Genomic DNA, 21,923 nt, shown 5'->3' with positions numbered 1-21,923 from the left:
TTTAGTATATGAGAACTTGACAGGAGGTAAACATATACACACAATGCACATAATTATATACAAAACTTCTATGGGTATGGCAGGGGCCTCATAACTGGATATTCAATTCTGCCGTTGCTTCGTGCAGATCTAGGGAATGCATGTTGTGGGCAATCTTGCACAATATGTTTAATAGTTTGCATATCAACACCACAATCACAATGAGGGGAATCTTTCTACCCCCACTAATACAGGGCAGAGGCACTTCTTCCAGTATCACACCTAATTAGTATCACACCTGTTCCATTCTGACCAGACAAAGCGAGGCAGGTGAAAACCAGGTGGTTTGATAGAGGCCAGGCTACAGGAAGGTACCTTGGACCCTTCCTCTCTCCGGGCATTCTTGGGGTTAAACAGGTAGATGTTAAATGAAAAACTGTTTCCCAAGCTGGCACAGGGATTTCAATGTTGTGGTGGGCTGTGCATTGTCCAGGTGAATAGGGAGGGCCTTGTTTAGCATCCTTGTCCATGCCTTGTCGTCTTCTAACGTGGGGTGGTATGATATTGCTAAGTACTGGTACGCAGTGTACAGGGGTGGGATGCAACATAGCAGAGATGATACCGATTGTCTGGCAGAGTTGAAAATCGAGCATTTAGGTGTGGACACTGTTAAGCTACACACTGGCACAATATGCAGCTGTGGAATACACCGAAGGGTATTCGTAGGGTGTTAGCACCGGCACCCCACAGGATATTCCAGCCAGTCAGTTCGGTAAATTATTGCTGCTTTTCAATTTTGCAGCTGTTTTTTCCAGGTGTTGACAGATCTGATAGTGATCTGTCCAGTGTTATCCTCAGATACGTTGGAGAGTTATTGTAAAATACAGTTCCATAACTTCACTGAAGGCTGGCAATTTGCATACCTATTGCTGAGGTGGAATGTGGCTACTTCTGTTTTTGTTAGGCTTCGTTGGAGGCGACATTTTTTGAATCCAATTTCTGGAGATCTTGAGAAGGGATGTCCTCTGCATCACTGAAGTTGCTTCCTTGGACTGTAAGATTGATATCACCGGCATAAGTAAATTTCCAAGAAACAGTTTCCAACAGGTCCTGCATCCTCAGGTTAAAAAAAGCAGGGGATAGCACTGATATTATTGTAATCCATTATTCAACTTGTGACATTTACTTCTATTGAATTCTGTGAAAATTTGAAATAACCTCTTACTCAGCATCTTGGCAAAACAATGGTGTTATGACAAAGTACAGGTAGTCTTCAAATTATGACCACAATTGAGCCAAAAATTTATGCTGTTAAATGAGACATTTGTTAAGTGAGTTTTTCTCCATTTTACAGCTTTTCTTGCCACAGTTGTTAAGTGAATCATTACAGTTGATAAATTAATAACCTGGTGGTTAAGGGAATCTGGCTTCCCCATTGACTTTGCTTGCCAGAAGATTGCAAAAGGGGATCACGTGATCCTGGGACACAGAAAAGGTCATAAATATGAACCAGTTGCTAAGCATCTGAATCTTGATCACATGATCATGGATGGGCTGCAAAGGTTGCAACTATGCAAAATGGTCATAAGTACATTTTTCAGTGCTGTTGTAACTTTTAACGTTCACTAAACGAACTGTTGTAAGTCAAACAACAACAAAATGTTGTAACAATTGTAATTAAGATTATGTCTGTATAACCTGAATTAGTTTGAGGAAAAGTCCTTCTTTCCAGATAATGTTGTAGGCCTCCGAGAGGTCAAGAAAAACAGAGACCTTTTTTATTTTCCTTTGAAATCTGTCCTCCAGGTAAGAGATTAGTGCAAGGACCTGATTGGTGCAACCACATTGGGACGAAATCCAGCTTGTTCTACCTGGATTACAGATTCTACTGCTTGGGCTATTCTGTTTAGCACAAGTCTTTCTAAAATTTTGTAGGTGACGACAGAGATGAGCAACTGGTCTGTAAATTTGGAGATTTGGATCCTTCTCTGGTTTCAAAATTGCAATAATGTTGGTCTTCTTGTATATAGGAGGCAGCCATGCTGTACAGATAGCATGGAAATAAAAACGGAGGCAAGCCAACATTTAACTGCTGGTCCGCAGTTCTTCAGTAGTTCTGGGTAACAGAATTTCAGTAGTTTTGTCAGGTCATGTCTGCTTCTAGGGGGCGATGCTCATCTGTTTCTTAGGAAGCCAGCATTGTTTGCAGACACTTCCTTCGTCATGTGACCAGTATGGCTATATGCCAAAGGTGCACAAAACACTGTTATCTTCCCCCAAGTAAAATCTATTTATAGACTTGCATTTGCATGCTTTTGAACTTCTAGATGGACAGGAGCTGGAGTAAAGAACGGGAGCTCACCACATCACAAGGCGCTTGGGTCTCAAATCCAGGCTATAAGCTCAGCTTCTTCAACTGTTGAGTTATTGCATCTTCTTTAGTTATACGTAGGCACAAAACCAAGTTATACCAAGCACAAAACCAAGCAAACATTACATATCCTGACATCTATATGAAAAGACTCTTGAGCATTGGAGACTGAATGGAAAAGTAGAGTCTTGGTACAAAAATACTGTCCTGATAAAAAAATAAACAGGTCATGGAAACAATGGGCCTTTGATCAGTTGAATAAAAAGGGGGGCTTGAAATCCATTTGCTATTTAAGCATGTGCTGTTAAAGAGGAGACAAGCCACCCATTATGTTCTCTGCACGAAATGTTGTTTGTCATCAGGGGGGCATAGCCCCTGTGGGTGTGCAGGGTCCAAAGGTAGCACCATCTGCTCTTCACGTCTCCACCAAAAGCAGCCTCTTCCCAAATTTGCTGAAAACCAGCGTCACTCAACAGACTGCACAAGGGTGCTGACACATTAAATGGAACAAAAGTTTAAGTCACACTCAGGTTTCACACGCCAACAAATGTAGATCATCTGGACAGGTCTACCACAAAAGAAGGAAAAGGTCTTCTGGTCTGGGATGGGGTGGCTGGACGAGACTGTTCTGTGATGTTTTCATTCGTCTTGCTTCCTCTTGGGTTTCTTTGGATTACGTGACCGGCTTTTGGCTTTGCAGAGAGGACAGATGGGGGCGTTCCGGTGGATCTGTTGGTGGCAGGAGAGACATGCCTAGAGAGAAGAACAAAGTTGATGTGTTGGGATTGGAAAGGTAGGAGAGACTGTGATCCTCTTGGCTTGGACTGGTCTTTTCCAACAGGACTATAGGAACCAGAATTCCTAGAACAGGACTCTCCAAACTTGGCAACTTTAAGACTTGTGGATTTCAAGTCCCAGAATTCCCGAGTCAGCATAGTTGGCTGAGGAATTCTAGAACCTGAAGTCCACAAGCCTTGAAATTGCCAAGTTTAGAGACCCTTTCAGTGGGAGGCAAAGATGCTCAGCTTGGGAAGACTGACCCAGACTGGAATCATACAAAGCACTGGGTGATGGTTTGCTTAACTAGAATTTACAAACTAAACCATTAATGTGGAGTCCTTGGTGCTTTCTGAGCTTGTTTGGTTGTAGACATTTTATTACCCGACTATGTAACATCATCAGTGAGGGTGGGGTTTGCTTCTTCTTATACAATAGTTTGCACTGCCCATATTGGGGGTGTGGTTTTTCTCCTTGATAATTCCTTGGTTAGGGTAGTGCTTAATTAAATAACTACCTAATTAGAGAACTAGTTGATTAGGAAACTTTAGCTGTGGAGTCCTGATGCTCTCTGAGTCTGGTTGACTGGTTGCAGAAGTTTCATTACTCAACTACCGTGTTTCCCCAAAAATAAGACAGGGTCTTATTTTCTTTTGACCCCCCAAATAAGTGTTTATTCTTATTTTTGGAGCGGTCTTACTATTGCTGAGGTGCAGGAGGCGGTGAGTGTGGTCACTTCACGGCTGCTGCTGTGTTGCAATATTTTCGGGGAGGGATTATTTTGGGGGAAGGGATTATTTTAGCGCATGCGCTCAAAAGCCCAATTGGCCTTATTATCTGGGGAGGTCTTATTTTCAGGGAAATAGGGTAGGTAACATCATCAGTGGTAGTAAGGGTGAGGTTTGCTCCATGCATACGAGCATAATTGTTTGGGTTCAGACCATATTCATTTCAGTGGAAATTTCTTTGAATGATCTGAAATACCATATTTTTCGAAGTATAAGATGCACCAGAGTATAAGATGCACCAGAGTATAAAACGCACCAAGGTTTTGAAGAGGCAAATTAAAAACTTTTTTTTTTTTTTTTTTTTTGCAATCTGCAGACCTCCCAAAAACGGTCCATTTTTTGCAAAACAGGCCCGGGATTTTTTTCAAAAAAAAGGGCATGGATAGCCTTTAGGAGGCTTATAGAGTGCTCCTGGGTGGGTGGGAGGGCAAAAATGAGCAAAAATCAGCCCATCTTTTTGTCAAAACAATTGCATCCATAGCCTTTAGGAGGCTTATCGAGTGCTCTTGGGGGTTGGGGAGGGGGCAAAATTGAGCAAAAAAACGGCCTGTTTTCCCCTCATTTCTGCCCTCCCCAGCCCCCAGGAGCCCTCTGAAAGCCTCCTGTATGGACATTTTGGTGAAGGGGGCGGGGCTTCGGGAGGCAAAAAATGCTGTATTCAGTGTATAAGATGCACCCAGATTTTCTGCCTCCTTTTTGAGGGGAAAAGGTGCGTGTTATACTCTGAAAAATATGGTATTTTTTCCCAGTTGTTCACCACCTGGACTGATTTGCTGTTTACAAGATAAGCTAGCAACTGCCTTGCCTCCTGTCTTTTGATCATATATAGCTCCCTTTCCTTCCTCTCCTCTTCCCTCCATTCCCTTCTGTGGACTACTTCTCCCCACAATCTTTCTATGAAAACTTTTCCTATGTCATGGTTCCTGAATTCAGAGGTATGAGCATTAGTAAAAAAATATGAACCTGTGAAAAATCTAAGATCACAAAGAACAGAAAAGAAATACAGAACATTCATGATCCAAAAGGGAGAAGCTCATTTTCTGATGCTCCAGAGTTTTGGACCAAGTCTAAGAACCTGAAGTTCAAGGAAAATAAAAGGTTGCTCTAGTTGAAATAGCTGGTGGAGTCTCAGATTTGGGGGTGCATGGAAAAAAGTAAAGACCTCACAATGTCTCGTTTTACAACTAATTCATCTATATTAGTGTTTTTCAACCTGGGTTACTCGAAGAAGTATGGACTTCAACTCCCAGAATTCCCCAGACAGCCATGCTGGCCAGAGAATTCTGAGAATTGAAGTCCACACATCCTCAAGTTGCCAAGGCTGAAAAACAATGATCTACCGTATTTTTCGGAGTATGACACACTCCCCCCCCCCTTAAAAGAGGCTGAAAATTTGGTTGCATCTTATATTCCAAATGTAGCTTTTTTGAATCTTTTTTTCAGCCTTAATGAGGTGATAACGAGTGAAGTGATGTTCCATGCTTTGCCTGCTTTTCTCATTGCTGCTCTCTTCCACGTTAGTGCCTCATTAGGGCAGGCATGGAAGATCGGGTCACTGGTTAGCACGTCATTAGGGCTGAAAAAAGCTTTGAATATTTTTACTGCATCATACTCACCCCTTTAGATACCAGTACATCTAAGTGAGGCTTGGAAGAGTAGAGACAGACAAAATTGAGTCTGTGCTTCAAAAACAATTTCTTTTGCAAATTGTGGCTATCTTCTTTGAATTTTATCATTGAAGTATGCCCTTCAACTTTTCTGTGGAGCAGATAATTTGCTAGTACTACTGCTCCAAGTTTCCAGAATAGAAATAGCACCGATCATGCTGGTTGATGATTTCAGATAGAGTTTAGATAGGAAAGGGTATTCATCTTTGGTCCAAATAGACTTCTCACTTGCCCTCAATAATGATTGTTTGTAATGATTGTAAGTGATTGTTAATCAGTGTGGCCTCACTTGGAACACATAGTCTAAGGGATAAAAAGCGCATGAGCTCAAAACCAGCAAACCTGTTTGCTGAAGCTGACCACACTAAGGACGCTAGTCAGATGAATACCTGGTAGACAGAGGTTTTTTTTCCTATGTTTTTCCCCCAAAACTAAGGTGCATACTTATACTTCGAAAAATACAGTATATACCAAAACTTTTAACACTGAACTTGTGCCTACTTACCTTCATTGGAGGTGGCTGTTGTCTGAAAGTGGCCGTCTGCCTCGTATCCTGTTTCCGGGCCACCTGCAACTGTTGAGCAGCTGCTGCCGCTGCAGCCAAGGATTCTGGAATTGGAGGTTCCTGTGGCTCAGTCTGCCATTCAGCTTTCTGCTTTTCAAAGTAACTAGACAGATCATAAAGCCAAAAAAAAAAAAACCATCCAATTAGGGCTGAAAGATTTAAAAACCAACCAGCTCTTTCATTTCACTTCTATTTTTGAAGAGCAAATGGAATAAGCTATCTCTAGGATCTAGTTTTCTCCCTGGAGCATCCTGTCTCTCTCTATGAAATATGAAGGAATTGGGGGGGGGGGGTGTTGGGGGGAGGGTTATAATTACAGAATCACCCACAACAGCTAAATCCATTTTTTAGTCTCAATAAGGAAAAATATTAGTAGCTCAGTATTGAAATTAGGGGTCCTTGGTGCTCTCCGAGGTTGGTTGTTTTCTTGCAGATATTTCATTACCCAACTAGGTAACACTGTCAGTTAGAGGAGGAGGACTGAGGTGTCCTTGGTTGTTTTCTTGCAGACTTTTCATTACGAAACTAGGTAATATCATAAGTGTGCTAGACAGTCCAGCATTTTTACCTACTTTGATAATGAAACATGTGCAAGAAAACAACCAAACTCAGACAGCACCAAGGACCCCTCATTTCAACTCTGAGCTACAAATACTCCCCTCTATCAGTACTCCCAATATACTCTTTCATACATCCATGGACTTCTTCACTTTCCCCTCCAGACCTAGAATAGACTTTAGATTAAGGTCAGTATCTTCTCAACTTACTCAAGAGAAAGTTTTTCTTCCTCTTCACACAAATCAGGCAACCTTTGCAAACCCAAAGTCATTCTCAGAGCATCCACATGTTCTTTGAGAGGCTTGTATTCCTCATGGAGACGGCGTGTTGATTCCAGGAGCTTGTTCAGGTCATTCTCGGACTGTTTGATTGTGTTCTCCATCTGGAAGAGAAGCAGGAGGTCCAGTCTTTGAGCAGAGCTATCTTTCATAGCTTAATGACTGGTCCCAATCCTCCAACTTGAGGTCACTGAGGGTGATAGTGGTGGCCTCCCTCTAATGCTAGGCTTTCTTTTCTCGTGTAAAATGTTCGAGACAGCAAAAAACAGGAAAGAGGATTATCTTATTTCATATCTCCCCCCCCCCCCCCCCCCAGGTTGGTGTGCTTTAGAACTGCAACCTCCAGAGTTTTCAACCAACCACAGCAGTTTGGCAGGAAACTCTGGAAAATATAGCAAGATCATCTTGAGAATATAGGTAATCCTCGATTTACAACAGCTCATTTAGTGACCATTTGAAGTCACAATGGCACTGAAAAAAGTGACATGACTGTGTTTCACACATACAACTGTTGCAGCATCCCCATGGTCACTTGATGGAGTATTGCAGGCTATCTCTGCAATACCCCGTAGTGTTCAATCCTGACCAGCTCAAGGTTGACTCAGCCTTCCATCCTTCTGAGGTCACTAAAATGAGAACCCAGATTGTTGCAAACTGCTTAGAGAGGGCTGTTAAACACTATGAAGCGGTATATAAGTCTAAGTGCTATTACTATTGCCATTGATCAGAATTCAGATGCTTGGCAACTGGTTCATATTTGTGAATGGCTTAGTGTCCTGAGATCACGTGATCCCCTTTTGCGATCTTCTAACAAGCAAAGTCAATGGGGAACCCAGAGACACTTAAACTGTATTACTTACTTAACTGTTGCAGTGATTCACCTAACAACTGTGGCAAGGAAGGTCATAAAATGGAGCAAAATTCACGTAACAACTGACTCACTTAATGCCAGACGTTTTGGGCTACGTTATGGTTGTAAATTGATGACTATCTGTATAAAAATTGATAGCAACCATTTGCTGCAAGATGGGGCTTTAGATCCTCAAGCCTTTTCCCCTTTGCCCACTGATGAAAACCCGCAGCATGGGCTCCTCTGACTGTATCAGCGCCCAGAAAGTTTCAAACGAAATCTCTTCCCTCCCTCCACTTACAACATTGATGTCAGCATGGATGAGTCTCAGTTCCTCCACGTGAGCCATCTTTTCCTGCAGCAAGAGATCCATCTCCTGCTTGTACTCCTTCAGGTGCCTCTCCTCGGATTCCAGAGCCTCAAATTCTGCCTTCAAGCGAGCTTTTATCTTTTCCATCTGCAGCGTTTTATTTCTGGGGGGGGAGGGGGGAGGGAGAGATGGAGAAGACAGAGAAGCTGGGTGACATTTTCAGGGTCGCCAGAAGGTATTTGATCGTGTCCCACTGCAAAGAGAAGAGTCTGGCAATGAGAGAGAAATGGAAGCCTAGTTTCCAAACCACAAGGTCTGCAGGGTGTGGTTGTGATGTCAGGATAGTCATTGCGATGATGGACTAAAGCTCTACATATTTGCAACGTACCATGTTGACTGTCTATGGAGGTTCTCGGTCATCCAGGTCATGGTTGGCCCAAAGGTGCTGTTTCCCAAAAGACACCTGGACTTTCTTGGTTTTCTTTGAAGACATTTCGTTTCTCATCCAAGCAGCTTCTTCTGGCTGAATGGTGGAAAATGGAAGGATTTATATTCAGTCAGAAGCTTCTTGAATGAGAAGCAAAACGTCTTCAAAGAAAACCAAGAAAGTCCAACTGCCTCTTGGAAAACAGCACCTTTGGGACAACCATGTTCACTGTTTTAACCACATTCTGTTCAACTCATGATTGCTGGCATTTTGTAGCTTGGATTTTGTGCAAAAGCAGCACAAATGAGGTTTCTCCATTAAGCTACAGTTAAACCATCCATGGTTTAGAGCAGTGTTTCTCAAACTTGGCGACTTTAAGTCCTGTGGACTTCAACTCCCACAATTCCACAGGACTTAAAGTCACCAAGTTTGAGAAACACTGGTTTAGAGCAATGTGTGACACCCCCCCCCCCCAATACCCAGATTCATTTAATGAATCTGGGTATTGGTTAATAGGTTATTCATTTAATTTGCTTGGTTTTGGATTATGTCTCACTTTCAAAGCCCAAGAGCCAGCGCTGTCCGAAGATGTCTCTGTGGTCATGTGGCCAGCATGACAAAACACCAAAGGCGCACGGAACGCTGTTCCCTTCCCACCTATTTTTCTACTTGCATTTTTTACGTGCTTTCAAACTGCTAGGTTAGCAGAAGTTGGGACAAGGAACGGGAGCTCACTCTATTATGCGGCGCTAGGGAAACAATTATTTGCCTGTATTTTAGAAAACTGGATTTTCCATTTTACTCGATTTTCCATTTTGCTTCTATTAAGCAAAACTGCTTTGCTTAGCAGAACTTTGGGTCTAAACTCTCTGTTAAGTGAGTTATGCCCCATTTAATGACCTTTCTTACCTTTCTTTGTTAAGTGAATCACTGCAGTTGTTAAATTATTAACATCGCCTTTAAATGAATCTGACTTTCCCATTGACTTTCCGTGTCAGGAGGTTACAAAAGATGATCACGTGACCCTGGGACACAGCAACCATCTTAGTATAGTATAGTCCAGCGATGGCTAACCTTTTTTGGCTCGCGTGCCAAAAGCGGGAGGAGCGCAGGGGGGTTGTGCATGGGCGTGCCGCACCCATAATGCAATGCGTGACCTCCAGCACCCATGCGCGCATGACAGGCACGACCACCCATTTTTTGCATACTTTTTTCGCTCTGCCCAGGCTCCAGAAGCTTTATAGGAGCCTGGGGAGGGCTAAAACAGCCTCCACCGCCCCCCCAGAGGCCCTCCAGAGGCTTCAGGAGCTTCCCTGAAGCCTCTGGATGCAAAAAACCCAGCCCTACGGGCAAACCGGAAGTTCGAGAAACGACTTTGTTTGCTCGTAGGGAGGTTTAAGCCCTCCGGAGCCTTCACGGGCCTTCTGGAGGCTTCCCTGAAGGCTCCGGAGGAAAAAAAACGACCCTATGAGCAAACCAAAAGCAGTCTGGTGTGTCTGTAGGGCTGCTTTTCGTCCTCTGGAGCCTTCAAGGAAGCCTCCGGAAGGTCCCCTGAATGCTCCGGAGGACTTAAACCGGCCCTAAAAGCAAAGTCTGTTCCCGAACCTCCAGTTTGCCTGTAGGGCCGCTTTTTTGCACTCCAGAGGCTTCAGGGAAACTCCTGAAGCCTCCAAGGGGCTCTGGGGGGGGCAGGGGAGGCTGTTTTCGCCCTCCTCAGGCTCCTATAAAGCCTCTGGAGCCTGGGGAGTGCCAAAAATGGCCTCAAAAAAGGCTAAAGTCAGCTGCGTGCCCTTGCATGCCCTGACAAATGGCTCATGTGCCACCTGTGGCACCCATGCCATAGGTTCGCCATCCTGGGTATAGTCTTTATTGTCATTGTACAAAATAAATACAACAAAATTGGTTTTAGCTTCACTGGTGCAAAATTATAGCGGAAAAGAAAAAAGAAAAAGAAAGAAAAAGGAAAAACTAGTCATAAGTTTCCGTGTGTGCATGGAGTGATTGTGGCTGTGTTTAAGAGTCTGACAGCCCAACGGAGCCTGGAACGGAGCCTGGAACGGAGCCTGGAAGGAAACGAGCAATTTGAAAGATGCAGCTGAAGTGCGGTGAGGTGGGAGGTCTCCCCAAGTCTTTTATTGCTTTATTCAATTGACTGAACTGCAGTTTTCCTGGGACTCTGTTTCAACTTTTGGAAGAGTTAAGATTGGAGGGGGGGGAATTCCCACCCCTCTCGGAAAAGCGGCACTTGGAAAATCTCTCCCTCTCATAGGAGAGAGAGAGAGAGAGTTAAAAACTTACTTTCACTTCCCTTAAACAATGGGGGGAAAAATTTTTGACCACAATTGCGAGAGAAAGGATGGCTGAACTGACTCTTCTTTAAACTATGTATGGAAACTTTGGACTTGTTTCCTGACCACCTGTAAAGGCTGAGCCAAGATGGCCAACTTCCTCTTTCTTCTTTGTCTTTATGAATGAGACTCCTCCTTTGGAAGATTTCATGGCTCTGAACTAGTTTCCACCCCAGAGATCTCCAGGAGCCTCACTAAATGCACTTTTCCCTTGGATTTGGAATATTTTGATCTACATATTTGATCTATTCCTGTATTAAAAGATTTCTTCTCTCTTGGATTTGCCTGCCTTGTGATCTCTACCGGCTGTGCTTCCCTACAGATGCCATTTCTTTGCACAGATTAATAACTATTTCTGAGCTTCATGATGGGTCCAAAAAAGCTACCACCTGGCAAGGCTTCATTGGACATCTTCTAAGTCAAGTCTGATTGCGCAGCAGTCACAACTGGGGTCATTTCTACAACCTAAAGCCCCTGAAGAGAGTGCAAGGGATTTGTCTACTCACCAGATGCTTCAATCTATCTTAAAGGGACAGGACGAAATAAAAAAACAACTACAAGACTTAAATGATCAGCTCAGAGAAACGAAATAACAAGCCACACGGAATGAACAGAGAATAGGTGTACTGGAAGAGGGTGCGGTTGGGATGAGGGACGAGGTGAAGACAGTTCAAAGGGGGAATGTAGAATTTGAAAACCACATGATAAAAATGGAATTTGAAAGGATGTCCTTTTTCCTTAGGTTCCAAAACCTGCCAGAAGTTGAGAATGAAGATCTTAAGGAGATTATGACCACAATATTAGCAGAATACATTAATAGAGATAAACAACAGCTTTGGTGGGACATTGACCTGATCTATAGGATTAACTCAGCCTATGCAAGAACACACAATGTTCCAAGGGAAGTTCATGTTAAATTTCTTAGAAAGACCACAAGAACCAAAGGAAGTGAGAGAAATAAGGGCAACAAGAAGCACACGACCTAAATACACATAGAAGTATGTCGGGATAAATCAAGATTCTATCATTGAATATTAATGGTCTAAACTTACCCCAGAAGAAGAAAACAATATTTAATAAATTAAAACATTTGAACTACGATATAATTGCAATGCAAGAGGTCCATATGACTAAAAGACAGTCCAGATCTTAGAATGTCCTAGATTGGGTAAACTTTACATGGCACTAGCTGACCAAAAGAAAAGAGGAATAGCATTATATGTCAAAGACACAATCCAGACTAAACTAATTTATCATGATGAGGAAGGGAGAATATTAATCATAGAAATAATGTTAAACCAAAAAAAGGTGTCACTGGTTGTAATATATGCACCTAATGAAGGCCAGGAAAATTTCTATCATAGACTACATAGCATTATTCGAGAGATGGGAAATGAAAATGTTTGTTTACTGGGTGACTTCAATGCTATAGTTGACCCGAAACGTGACTATAAAAGTGGAAAGAAGAGAAAAGGAGCTAGGAGAACTTTGCCAAGGTCAGTCTTCCAAATGGCTGAAGAACTTAATCTGTATGATGTATGGCGAGAAAGATGTCCAGAGGGAAAGCAATATACCTTGTACTCGAATAGACACGAATCCTGGTCGAGGATAGATATGGTCTGGCTGTCGATGGAGTTAATTTCAGAAGTGAAGGAGATAGATATAGAACCCAACCTATGGGATGACCACAATCCCATGAGGATTATTTGGAAAAAACAAAAGGGCAGTTATCGTTGGTTACTCAATAGATCAATTCTAAAAGATCAGGAATATATTAAAAGAGTTAACCAAGAATTAAGATTTTTCTTCAAAGAAAACGGGCCAGGAGATACATCCATACATAACTTATGGGATACAACTAAGGCATTTATAAGAGGGGTCACAATATCAGCCACAGCCAGGAAGAAAAAAACTGAGAATCTAAAAATAAGAGAGCTGAAAGAAAGGTATAGAAATTTAAAGAGTGAACTGCAAAAGAAACCGCAGAACAGAAGTATAAAAGGAAATATGGAATTGATTAAACATGAATTGGCTATATTTGAAAAAGCAAAATTGGGGCAATCTATAAAAAAAGCAAAACAAAACTTCTTTGAGAATGCAAATAAACTGGGGCGGTGGCTATCCTATAGGTTGAGGAAGCAAAAGCAAGAGAATTGGATCAATAAATTACAAGATGAAAAGGGCGAGTTCTGCTATCAACTAGAGGAAAAGAAAAGGATTACCTAAGAGTTCTATGAACAATTATATAGAGAAAACCAAGACCATACAAAGGAAGGAATATTACAGTACTTGGAAAAGTCAGATCTGCCAAAGGTACCAGAGGAGATTAAGGACATGCTCAATGAGGACAATAAAACATCAGAGATAATCGAGGCCATACAAAGACAAAAGAATAATAAAGCTGCAGGGCCGGATGGGTTGCCAGCGGAAATATATAAAGAATTCCAGGATATACTTGTCCCAACGTTGTTGGAAGTCTATAGCGCTGTGTTGAAAGAGGCGAAGTCACCGTTATCATGGACGGAGGCTAATATTGTATTATTACCTAAGGCGGCCACAGACCAGGTGTTTATACAAAACTACAGACCAATCTCACTGCTAAATGCAGATTACAAAATCTTTGCCTCAATAATAGCAGAAAGGTTGAAAAAAATTCTTACATCATTCATCCATACAGATCAAAACGGATTCCCCCCCAGAAGACAAATTAAAAACAATATGAGAATTATGTTGAACATTCTTGAATATTATGAAGTGCACAATGAAAAACACTAATCTTTCTCGATGCCCAAAAGGCATTTGATAATGTCAGCTGGGAATTTTTGCACCAACAATTAGAATACATGTATTGTGGGGATAAATTTATAAACACGATCAGAGCAATTTATACAAACCAAAAAGCCAAAGTAATAATCAATGGTGAATTAACACAAAGTATTGTAATCCAGAAAGGTACAAGACAAGGTTGCCCCCTATCCCCCCTGCTGTTTATACTAACCCTAGAAGTACTAGCCAGGAATGTATGTAAAGAGATACAGATAAAGGGACTAGAAATCAAAAAGGAGCAATTTAAGTTACAGGCCTTTGCGGATGATCTAGTGTTTGTGCTAGAAGATCCTATAAAGTCTGGTACGAAACTCATTGAGGAATTGACAGAGTATGGGAAAATAGCAGGTCTAAAGATAAATATAACAAAAATCAAAATGCTGACTAAAAATATGACATCAAAAGCAAAAGAGGAGTTAACGAAGAAATTGGGCATCCAAATTGTCAAAAAAGTTTAATATCTTGGTATACATTTATCTGCGAGGTGTGTGACCATCAGAGAAGATAATTATACTAATTTGATTAATAAAACTAAGAAAGATCTAGAAAGATGGAAAAACCTACAACTGTCCCTGATGGGCAGGATCGCAGTTATAAAAATGAATATATTACCAAAATTTCTTTTCCTATTTCAGAATATTCCCATTAAATTAGAAAAAGGTGTCTTCAAGGATTTGAATCAATTGGTTTTGAAATTTATTTGGCAGGGAAGAAAACCAAGAATAAAACTTAAGGCTATGCAAGACACTAAGGAAAAGGGAGGATTTGGTGTACCAGATTGGGAACTCTATTATACTGCGGCCATACTAACATGGCTAAGGGAATGGATAATGCTGAGAAATAAAACATTACTCAAATTGGAAGGCCATGACCTCCAAGCAGGCTGGCATGCCTTCCTCTGGTATGAAAAAGGATCTGCACACAAATATTTTACCAAAATACCTATTTGGCTATCTACGATGGAAGCATACATACACCCAAATTTAATCAACATGGAAAATATAGTCACATATAAAGAGTTATTGAACAGGCAGGGGGAGATCAAAACCAGATCAGAATTGACATCACAAGGAGTATAAGTAGAATGGTGGTCTTATTTACAGATACAATCAAGGTATGCACAGGATAGGAAGAACGAAGGTATTGCCAAAGACTACACAATATTAGATAAACTTTTGATACAGACACAAAACAGACTGATCAAAGTGCTGTATAGGTTCTTGTTGGAATATAAACTAGAGGAGGAACATGTCAAAGAAACCATGGTCGCCTGGGCGAAAAATTTCGGTTACAATGTGGAATTGGCTAAGTGGGAAAAACTTTGGATATTTAATCAGAAACTAACATTGGCTATGGCGTATAAAGAAAATCTTTATAAGATGTACTACAGATGGCATCTCCCCCCAGCACAGCTTTCCAAAATGTTCAAAAATCTGGCCCCAAATTGTTGGAAGTGTAAAAAAACACCAGGCACTTTCTATCATGTGGTGGATGTGCAATGAGGCAAAAAAATATTGGAAAATGATTCAATCATGGTTAGAACAAATGGTGGGAGAACAAATTATGTTTAAACCAGAAACTTTTCTCCTAGGCATAATACCGGAGGGGTTTAAGAAAGATACACTTTATTTAATTATACATATACTAACTGCAGCGCGCATAACCTATGCACAGTATTGGAAAAAAGAAAATACACCATCAGAGCTTGATACAATCAGAAAAGTGTTGGCCTGTGCAGAAGCAGATAGGCTCACTCTTGAACTTAAAAATAAAGGGGACTCAGAATATTTTGAAGTATGGAACAGATTTTATGATTGGTATAAGACAAGATGACAAGACTGGAACAAATGTATATATTGTGATTGGATAGAAGGACAGACAATGTATTAAGTAGATTAACTGTGAATGGTTGAAACTAGCTGTACATAATGTGAATGTATGATCACTCCGACTCCACGGTATTGCATTGTTTTAAATGTAAAAATAACAAAAATTTATTAAAAAAAAAAAGATGAGGTCCTAGGAGCTCAAAGGGGAGGACCACTAAAATATAAAGATAAAGAAATAACCATTCTTAAGCAGATCCCAAAGAAAGTAAGAGATAGGAGGAAGAAATATTCCTCTTTAGCAAAAAAATTATATAACAAAGGGGTCTGGTTCAGGTGGCTATTACCAGAAGGCATGCTGATTTTCTGGGAGGGCAGCAGAATAAGAATCAACACAGTTGTGGAGGCGGAGGCTTTCACTAAAAAACATAATGCTCTCCTAGATGAAATGGGGGATGGTACACAAGAGACAAGGGAGGGGCTGAGGCTCTGCCAGTAGACGGGGTGTGTGGGGAGGATGCAACAACCAGAAGACTCAGGTCACAAAAGTGATTTGAAACATTATTGCAATTGTTGTTACAATGTACCTTTAGGGAAGTGATACAAAACAAAATGATTGAAACATACTGATGATTTAGTGTTAAACTCAAAACTGCTAATATCTATTCAAATATTGAAGTTTTTCTTTTTAACTCTTGTTTGTAAAAGTTGTGAGACTTGGGGGGACTGCTCTCCCCCGCACGATGTAGCTGTCAAAATGTTATCACACCCTTTTAACCCTTTTTCCCTGGAAAATTTGCAAAAATCAATAAAACTTGTTTAAAATAAAAATAAAAAACTTGTTTGATGGTGGAGTCCTTTGCAGTGACGGGCAACGTTAGTGGACGAGACAGGCCCAGTCTCCAGGCAGTCAATGAGAAGGACTGGCATCTCAGGGGTAGGGTCAACAAGAAGTTCAGGCAGTGGGCAGCAGCTGAGAGCATCGGCATGCCCCAAAGTGGAGCCCGGTTGGTGGATAAGGCGGTAGGAGTAGGCAGCCAGGAAAATAGTCCATCCGGTTATGCGGGGTGATAACGACACTGGGGTAGGACAGTCACCAGCCAGTAGACCCAACAAGGGCTTGTGGTCTGTAATTAGTTCGAAGTCCCGTCCGTAAAGGTACTCGTGGAACCTTTTTACTGCTGCCACAGCAGCCAAAGCCTCGCGGTCCAACTGGCTGTAGTTCCGTTCTGCGACAGATAGGGTCCTGGAGTAAAAGGCAATAGGGGCTTCGGTTCCATTGGGCATACAGTGGCTGAGGATGGCGCCAACGCCGAATGGTGAAGCGTCGCAGGTCAGCACCAATGGCAGGGTCTGGCTGTATTGGACGAGGAACGAATCCACTGACAGGAGTCATTTTACTGCAGCAAATGCGGCAGCCTCGGCTTTTCCCCAGGACCATTTCGTGTGCTTGGCCAGTAGACGATGCAGGGGCTCAGCAATGGTGGCTTTCTGTTTCAGAAAGACGCTGTAGAAATTAAGGAGCCCAAAGAACGCCTGCAGCTCAGTTTGATTGAGAGGTGTGGGGGCGTCCTGAATTGCTTTCATTTTTTGTGAGGTTGGGTGAATCCCAGAGCCATCGATCAGGTACCCTAGGAATTCAACCCTTGGCACATTAATTTGGCATTTCTCTTTTTTGAGACAGAGGCCCTTGTCTCTACTTCTAGCCAAAAGTGCTCGTACTCATTTTAAAAGTTGCGCCTCATTGGCAGGCGATACCAAGATGTCCTCCAAATAGGGGACGACTCCTGGAATCCCCTGCAAAAGCCGTTCCATGACGCTTTGGAACAGTCCAGGGGCGATACTAACGCCGAATTGCAGGCGGTGATATTTGAATACACCCCTGTGCGTCACAATGGTTTGGGCCTTTGTCGTAGCGCCATCTACAGGCAACTGTTGATATGCCTGCGCCATGTCCAATTTAGCGAAAAATTTTCCAGGGCCTAGCGAATGGAGGAGGTGCTGTACAATGGGTACAGGGTAGGCACTTTTTTGTAGTGCTTTATTAATTGTGTATTTGTAGTCTGCGCAGATGTAAACTGACCCGTCAGATTTGACAGATGTCACTATAGGGTCCCCAGCATGCATGGTCGACCGGCTCTAGGATTCCCTGGCCTACGAGCTTGTCAATTTCCCTGTCAATTTTTGGGCAGAGCAAAAGGCACTATCCTGGGTTTTAGCCTTATTGGGGCTATGTTGGGGTCCAAATTAAATGAAATTGGGGTCCCCACATACTTACCCAGACCGGTGCTGAAGACATCCTTGAACTCCTTAAAGATGGCTTCAACACCGTCGTCATTCAAGGTGTTGGTACTGGTCACCTCTAGGCCCAGGGCTTGGAAGCACTAGCCCTAGAAGGCTCTGCAGGTTGCCGCTGACCACTGTCACTGGGAGTTTTCCGCTGAACTGCTTGAAGTTCACCTGGAAGGTGCCTTCGCCCACGATGGGGACCCGGTTTCCCTGGTAATCACGTAGGCGGATGTCAGGGGTGCAAAGGTGTTGCTTCTTGAGGCTAGGGATAGCCTGTTTCAGGGTAGACCATGGTATGATGGTTAGTGATGACCCAGTGTCAATCTCCATCTCACATGGAGAGTCCTCGATGAGGACTGTGACCTTCAGCATTTTTGGCCACCTGGTGCGGTCTTGTCCGATCGATGTGTCGTGGGTGACTCTGTCGTCGCCCTCTGAGCGCCGTGGTGGCTTCTTCCAGGCCCCTTGGCTGGGCCTCGTTTGGCGGCTTGGTGCGCTTCTAGGCTGCCAGGCAGTGGCAGGGAATTTGCTCCGGCACACCTTTGCGATGTGCCCCTTTCGCTCGCAGCGCTGGCAGGTTGCGTCGCGGAACCGGCAAGCCAATCTGACATGGTCTCCTCTGCAGCTCGGGCAAGGCGGGAGACGCTGTTTGAAATTGCGCACTGGTGGGGCGTGGTTACTGCGCATGCGGCAGCTGTCATCTTCTTCAGAACTCTCAGGCTCTGCGGCCTCGCGATGAATGCGTGTGCTTTTCCGCACTTCTTGGGGCGCACTCTGACGCTGCAGGGTTTCAGTCGATTTGACAGCTAATTCTGACGCCCTGGCTTTGTCTAGGGCAATTTGCAGAGTGAGGTTTGATTTTGCGAGCAACCTCTTCAAATTAATGTCCCGAAATGCCGCATATAATGTGGTCCAGAATCAGCTCTTCTAAGTCTCTGAATTCACACTACGCTGCGGCTTTACGGAGTGCGGCAACATATTCGCTAATCGACTCGCCCTCCTTTTAGTTCCTGATATTGAATTCATGCCGGCAAACATGCTTGGATGGCTTGGGAGTGTAATGAGTCCTGTGCTGGAGCACAGACCAGGAGACTGATTGGAGCGGTGTCGGCTCGGAGAGGTCTTTTGCTGTCTCGAACACTTCCCGGCCATTGTACCCGAGGGACATGTTCTTCTTGCGGCTTCAGAAAGGCCCATGAGGTCGTTTGCCTCGAGGAAGCAGTCAAATCGTAGCATGTACAAATCCCAATGCTCAGTGACTGGGTCATATGGAGTCAGTGGGGCGTGCATGGCCATTTTGCGTGTCATTTTAACTTTGAATGGTCACTAAATAAGCTGTTGTAAGTCAAGGACTACCTATAATAGGACACAGTAAATGAGTAAACCCACATCTTGTTCATCCATGCATTGAGAGGTTTCCTCCCAGATACTTGTCCAAACAGAATGTATCAAAGGTTCTCTTTCTCTTTGCAAACAGAGAGAAAGATCTTCACCCCAAGATCCATGCCTCCAAACTTCAGTCACAAATGGAGGGCCAAACCACAACAGTACAGGTAGTCCTCGACTTTCAACAGTTTGTTTAGTGACTGCTTCAAGTTACAACGGTGCTGAAAAAAATGACATATGACCATCTTTCACACTTACGACCATTGCAACATTCACATGGTCACATTATCAAAATTCAGACGATTGGGAACTGGCTCATATTTGTGACAGTTGCAGTGTCCTGAGGTCATGTGATCACTTTTAGCGACCTTCTGAGCAAAGCAAACTCAGTTGGGAAGCCAGATTCACTTAACAACTGTGTGATTAATTTCACAAGTATAGTGATTCACTTAACAACTATGGCAGGAAAGGTCATAAAATGGATCAAAACTCACTTAACAAATGTCTCTCTTAGCAATAGAAATTTTGGGCTCCATTGTGGTCATATGTTGACCACAACCTCCTTATCAAGCTTCAAATGACCCAAAGCCTCCTTCTACAACTCCAATGTGTTCTTTGACAATTTTGGAATAGATCTGTTTCCTGCCTGTTTTTCCCAGCAGCTCTTCGCCAGGGGCGTTAAGCTCAGCACCTCCCCTGCTCTGTTCACAAACAGCCCCCTTATCTATGGAGATTCACAGTCATCCAGGTCATGGTTGTCCCAAAGTTGATTTTTCTAAAAGGCAATTGGACTTTCTTTGTTTTTTCTTGATGAGTTTCACTTCTCATACAAGAAGCTTCTTCTGTTCTGACCGAATGGTGAATGTTAAGATTTATATTCTCCACCACCCAGTCAAAACGGAAGAAGCTTCTTGGATGAGAAGCATATCTTCAAAGAAAACAAGAAAGTCAAGTTGAAAAACCATATTTTGGACACAGCCCCCCTGATTAGCTTGAACTATGTTAGCTCCGTGTCTCTGGAAGAGCTTCAAGGTTCTTTCCAACCCTATGGTTGTATGAAACCCAGCCGGGGCAATTCGTTCAATGGGTTGCGAGTCCTCCAAAACTGGATTCTTCCGAGAAAAGAGAATTTGCAGCTGAGTGTGTTTTGTGCAAAATCAGCCGGCGTATGAACGCTGGGGAAGAGAAATCCAGGTGTATTCCTGGGGAGGAAGAAGAGACCCTCGGCTGGCTAGAAGACATCCCCCCCCGTGGTCCGTTCTCTTGCATAAAGACCCCCCCGAAAATGGGACCAAAGGGAGGGGGTGAAGCGATGCGACCCCCTCTCTGCACCTCCTTACCTGATTTCTTTGATGCTTTCGAGTTTGCACATGATTTCCTGCTCATCAGCCATTCTGCTGCGTTCACAATGCGAGCCCCTCGCGCGAAAGATGTAAAACCCCGTCGGGGAAAAGGGAGGAAGGAGGGAAGGGGGAGATGCCAAGACAATAGACCCCGGTGCACCGCCCGTGCCGGGCTCCTGGGGGCGGAGTGCAGCTGCGGAGAGCAAAACCTCTCGGGACTTGCAGTTCCAGCCACTGTAGCCGGCCAGGCTCTCACGGGGAGTCGAGACTACATTTCCCGCCATGCAAAGCGCGTAGCTTCTGCCAGCTGTCTTCCGGCAACTATTTCTTTTTTTTAAAAAAAAATGGATCTGTCCTGTTTCATTTTGCATTTGTGCAGGTGAGGGTGATAGGTCGTTGCAGGAGGGAAAGATTTCCCCCCCCCCAAACAACGTTAGAGGCGAAGGAAAGAGAGAAAAATTAGCATGCCGACCTCCTCTGCTTTTGCAACTCAAATGAGCCCAATGTCTCTCAATTCTGGCAACATTAAGACATATAAACCTTAACTCCCAGAATTCATGAGTGGCTGGGGACTTCTGGGAGTTGAAGTCCACACATCTTAAAGTTGTCAAGATTCACCTAAAGGCTCTGTTTTCCAAAAGGCAACTGCATTTTCTTGGTTTTTCTTTGAAAACGTTTCACTTCTCATCCAAGAAGCTTCTTCAGTTCATATATACATATATAAGTTTTTTTATTTTTTCATTTTCATAACATATAACCACATGTATACTATTGCATAGCCAACATTGTATTGTATTATGAAATGTTTACATCAATTCATCTTACCATCAACTCTCAAAAACAATTATTGGCTCTTCTGCACTCCATACACCATATTTGTACCTTATCCATCACTTTCTTCTCCCTCTCTCCTCCTCCCTACCTCCTTTCTTCCCTCTGTCACCCTTCTCTTCTCTACTTCCCCTTCCTCTCTCCTTCTCCTCTCTCCCCTTTCCACTCCTCCTTTCTCTCCTCCTCCCCCCCGCCCTCCCTCCTATCCCTCTCTTCTTCCCCTACTTCTCTACTTCACGCTCTTCACCTCATTTGTTTGGTGTATTCCAGCTTCTGAGCGAGCTCCATTTTATTTTGATGGTATTTATAATTCCTTTTCAGTATACATATTTAATTTTAACATATATCTTCCTATTTCTTTTTTTTAAAGAGCGAACAAAAAGGTATACATATGTAGTCATTATACTTTTAAACTCCCCCCCCCCTAATTTTGGCCGAGATGTAGACCTGGTTACAAATCCCAGCTATTCTCATCATTATGTTTATGTAATTATATATCCTTAA

General features: G+C 43.0%; 1 protein-coding gene across 2 annotated transcripts; it reads right to left on the bottom strand.

Annotated features, from left to right (window-relative positions):
* Positions 1 to 2,986: 2,986 nt before the first annotated feature.
* ZC4H2 (zinc finger C4H2-type containing) lies at positions 2,987 to 20,788 on the bottom strand. Of its 2 annotated transcripts, none has more exons than XM_081963949.1 (5): positions 20,586 to 20,788; positions 8,135 to 8,306; positions 6,915 to 7,087; positions 6,088 to 6,250; positions 2,987 to 3,103 (listed from the first exon to the last, which is right to left on the bottom strand). In XM_081963949.1, the coding sequence occupies exons 1-5, from the start codon at positions 20,636 to 20,638 to the stop codon at positions 2,990 to 2,992; spliced, it is 675 nt and encodes a 224-aa protein (XP_081820075.1). In that variant the 5' UTR covers positions 20,639 to 20,788; the 3' UTR covers positions 2,987 to 2,989. The 2 variants fall into 2 exon arrangements, with proteins under 2 accessions (XP_081820075.1, XP_081820076.1); XM_081963950.1 differs by having other exon boundaries at positions 8,135 to 8,396; positions 20,586 to 20,713.
* Positions 20,789 to 21,923: the final 1,135 nt, after the last annotated feature.

Source organism: Natrix helvetica, assembly GCF_964273705.1.
Source record: "Natrix helvetica genome assembly, chromosome: 11".
Taxonomy (NCBI): domain Eukaryota; kingdom Metazoa; phylum Chordata; class Lepidosauria; order Squamata; family Natricidae; genus Natrix; species Natrix helvetica.
Note: the sequence above shows the minus strand (reverse complement) of the source record. Positions and strands in the feature narration are given on the sequence as shown.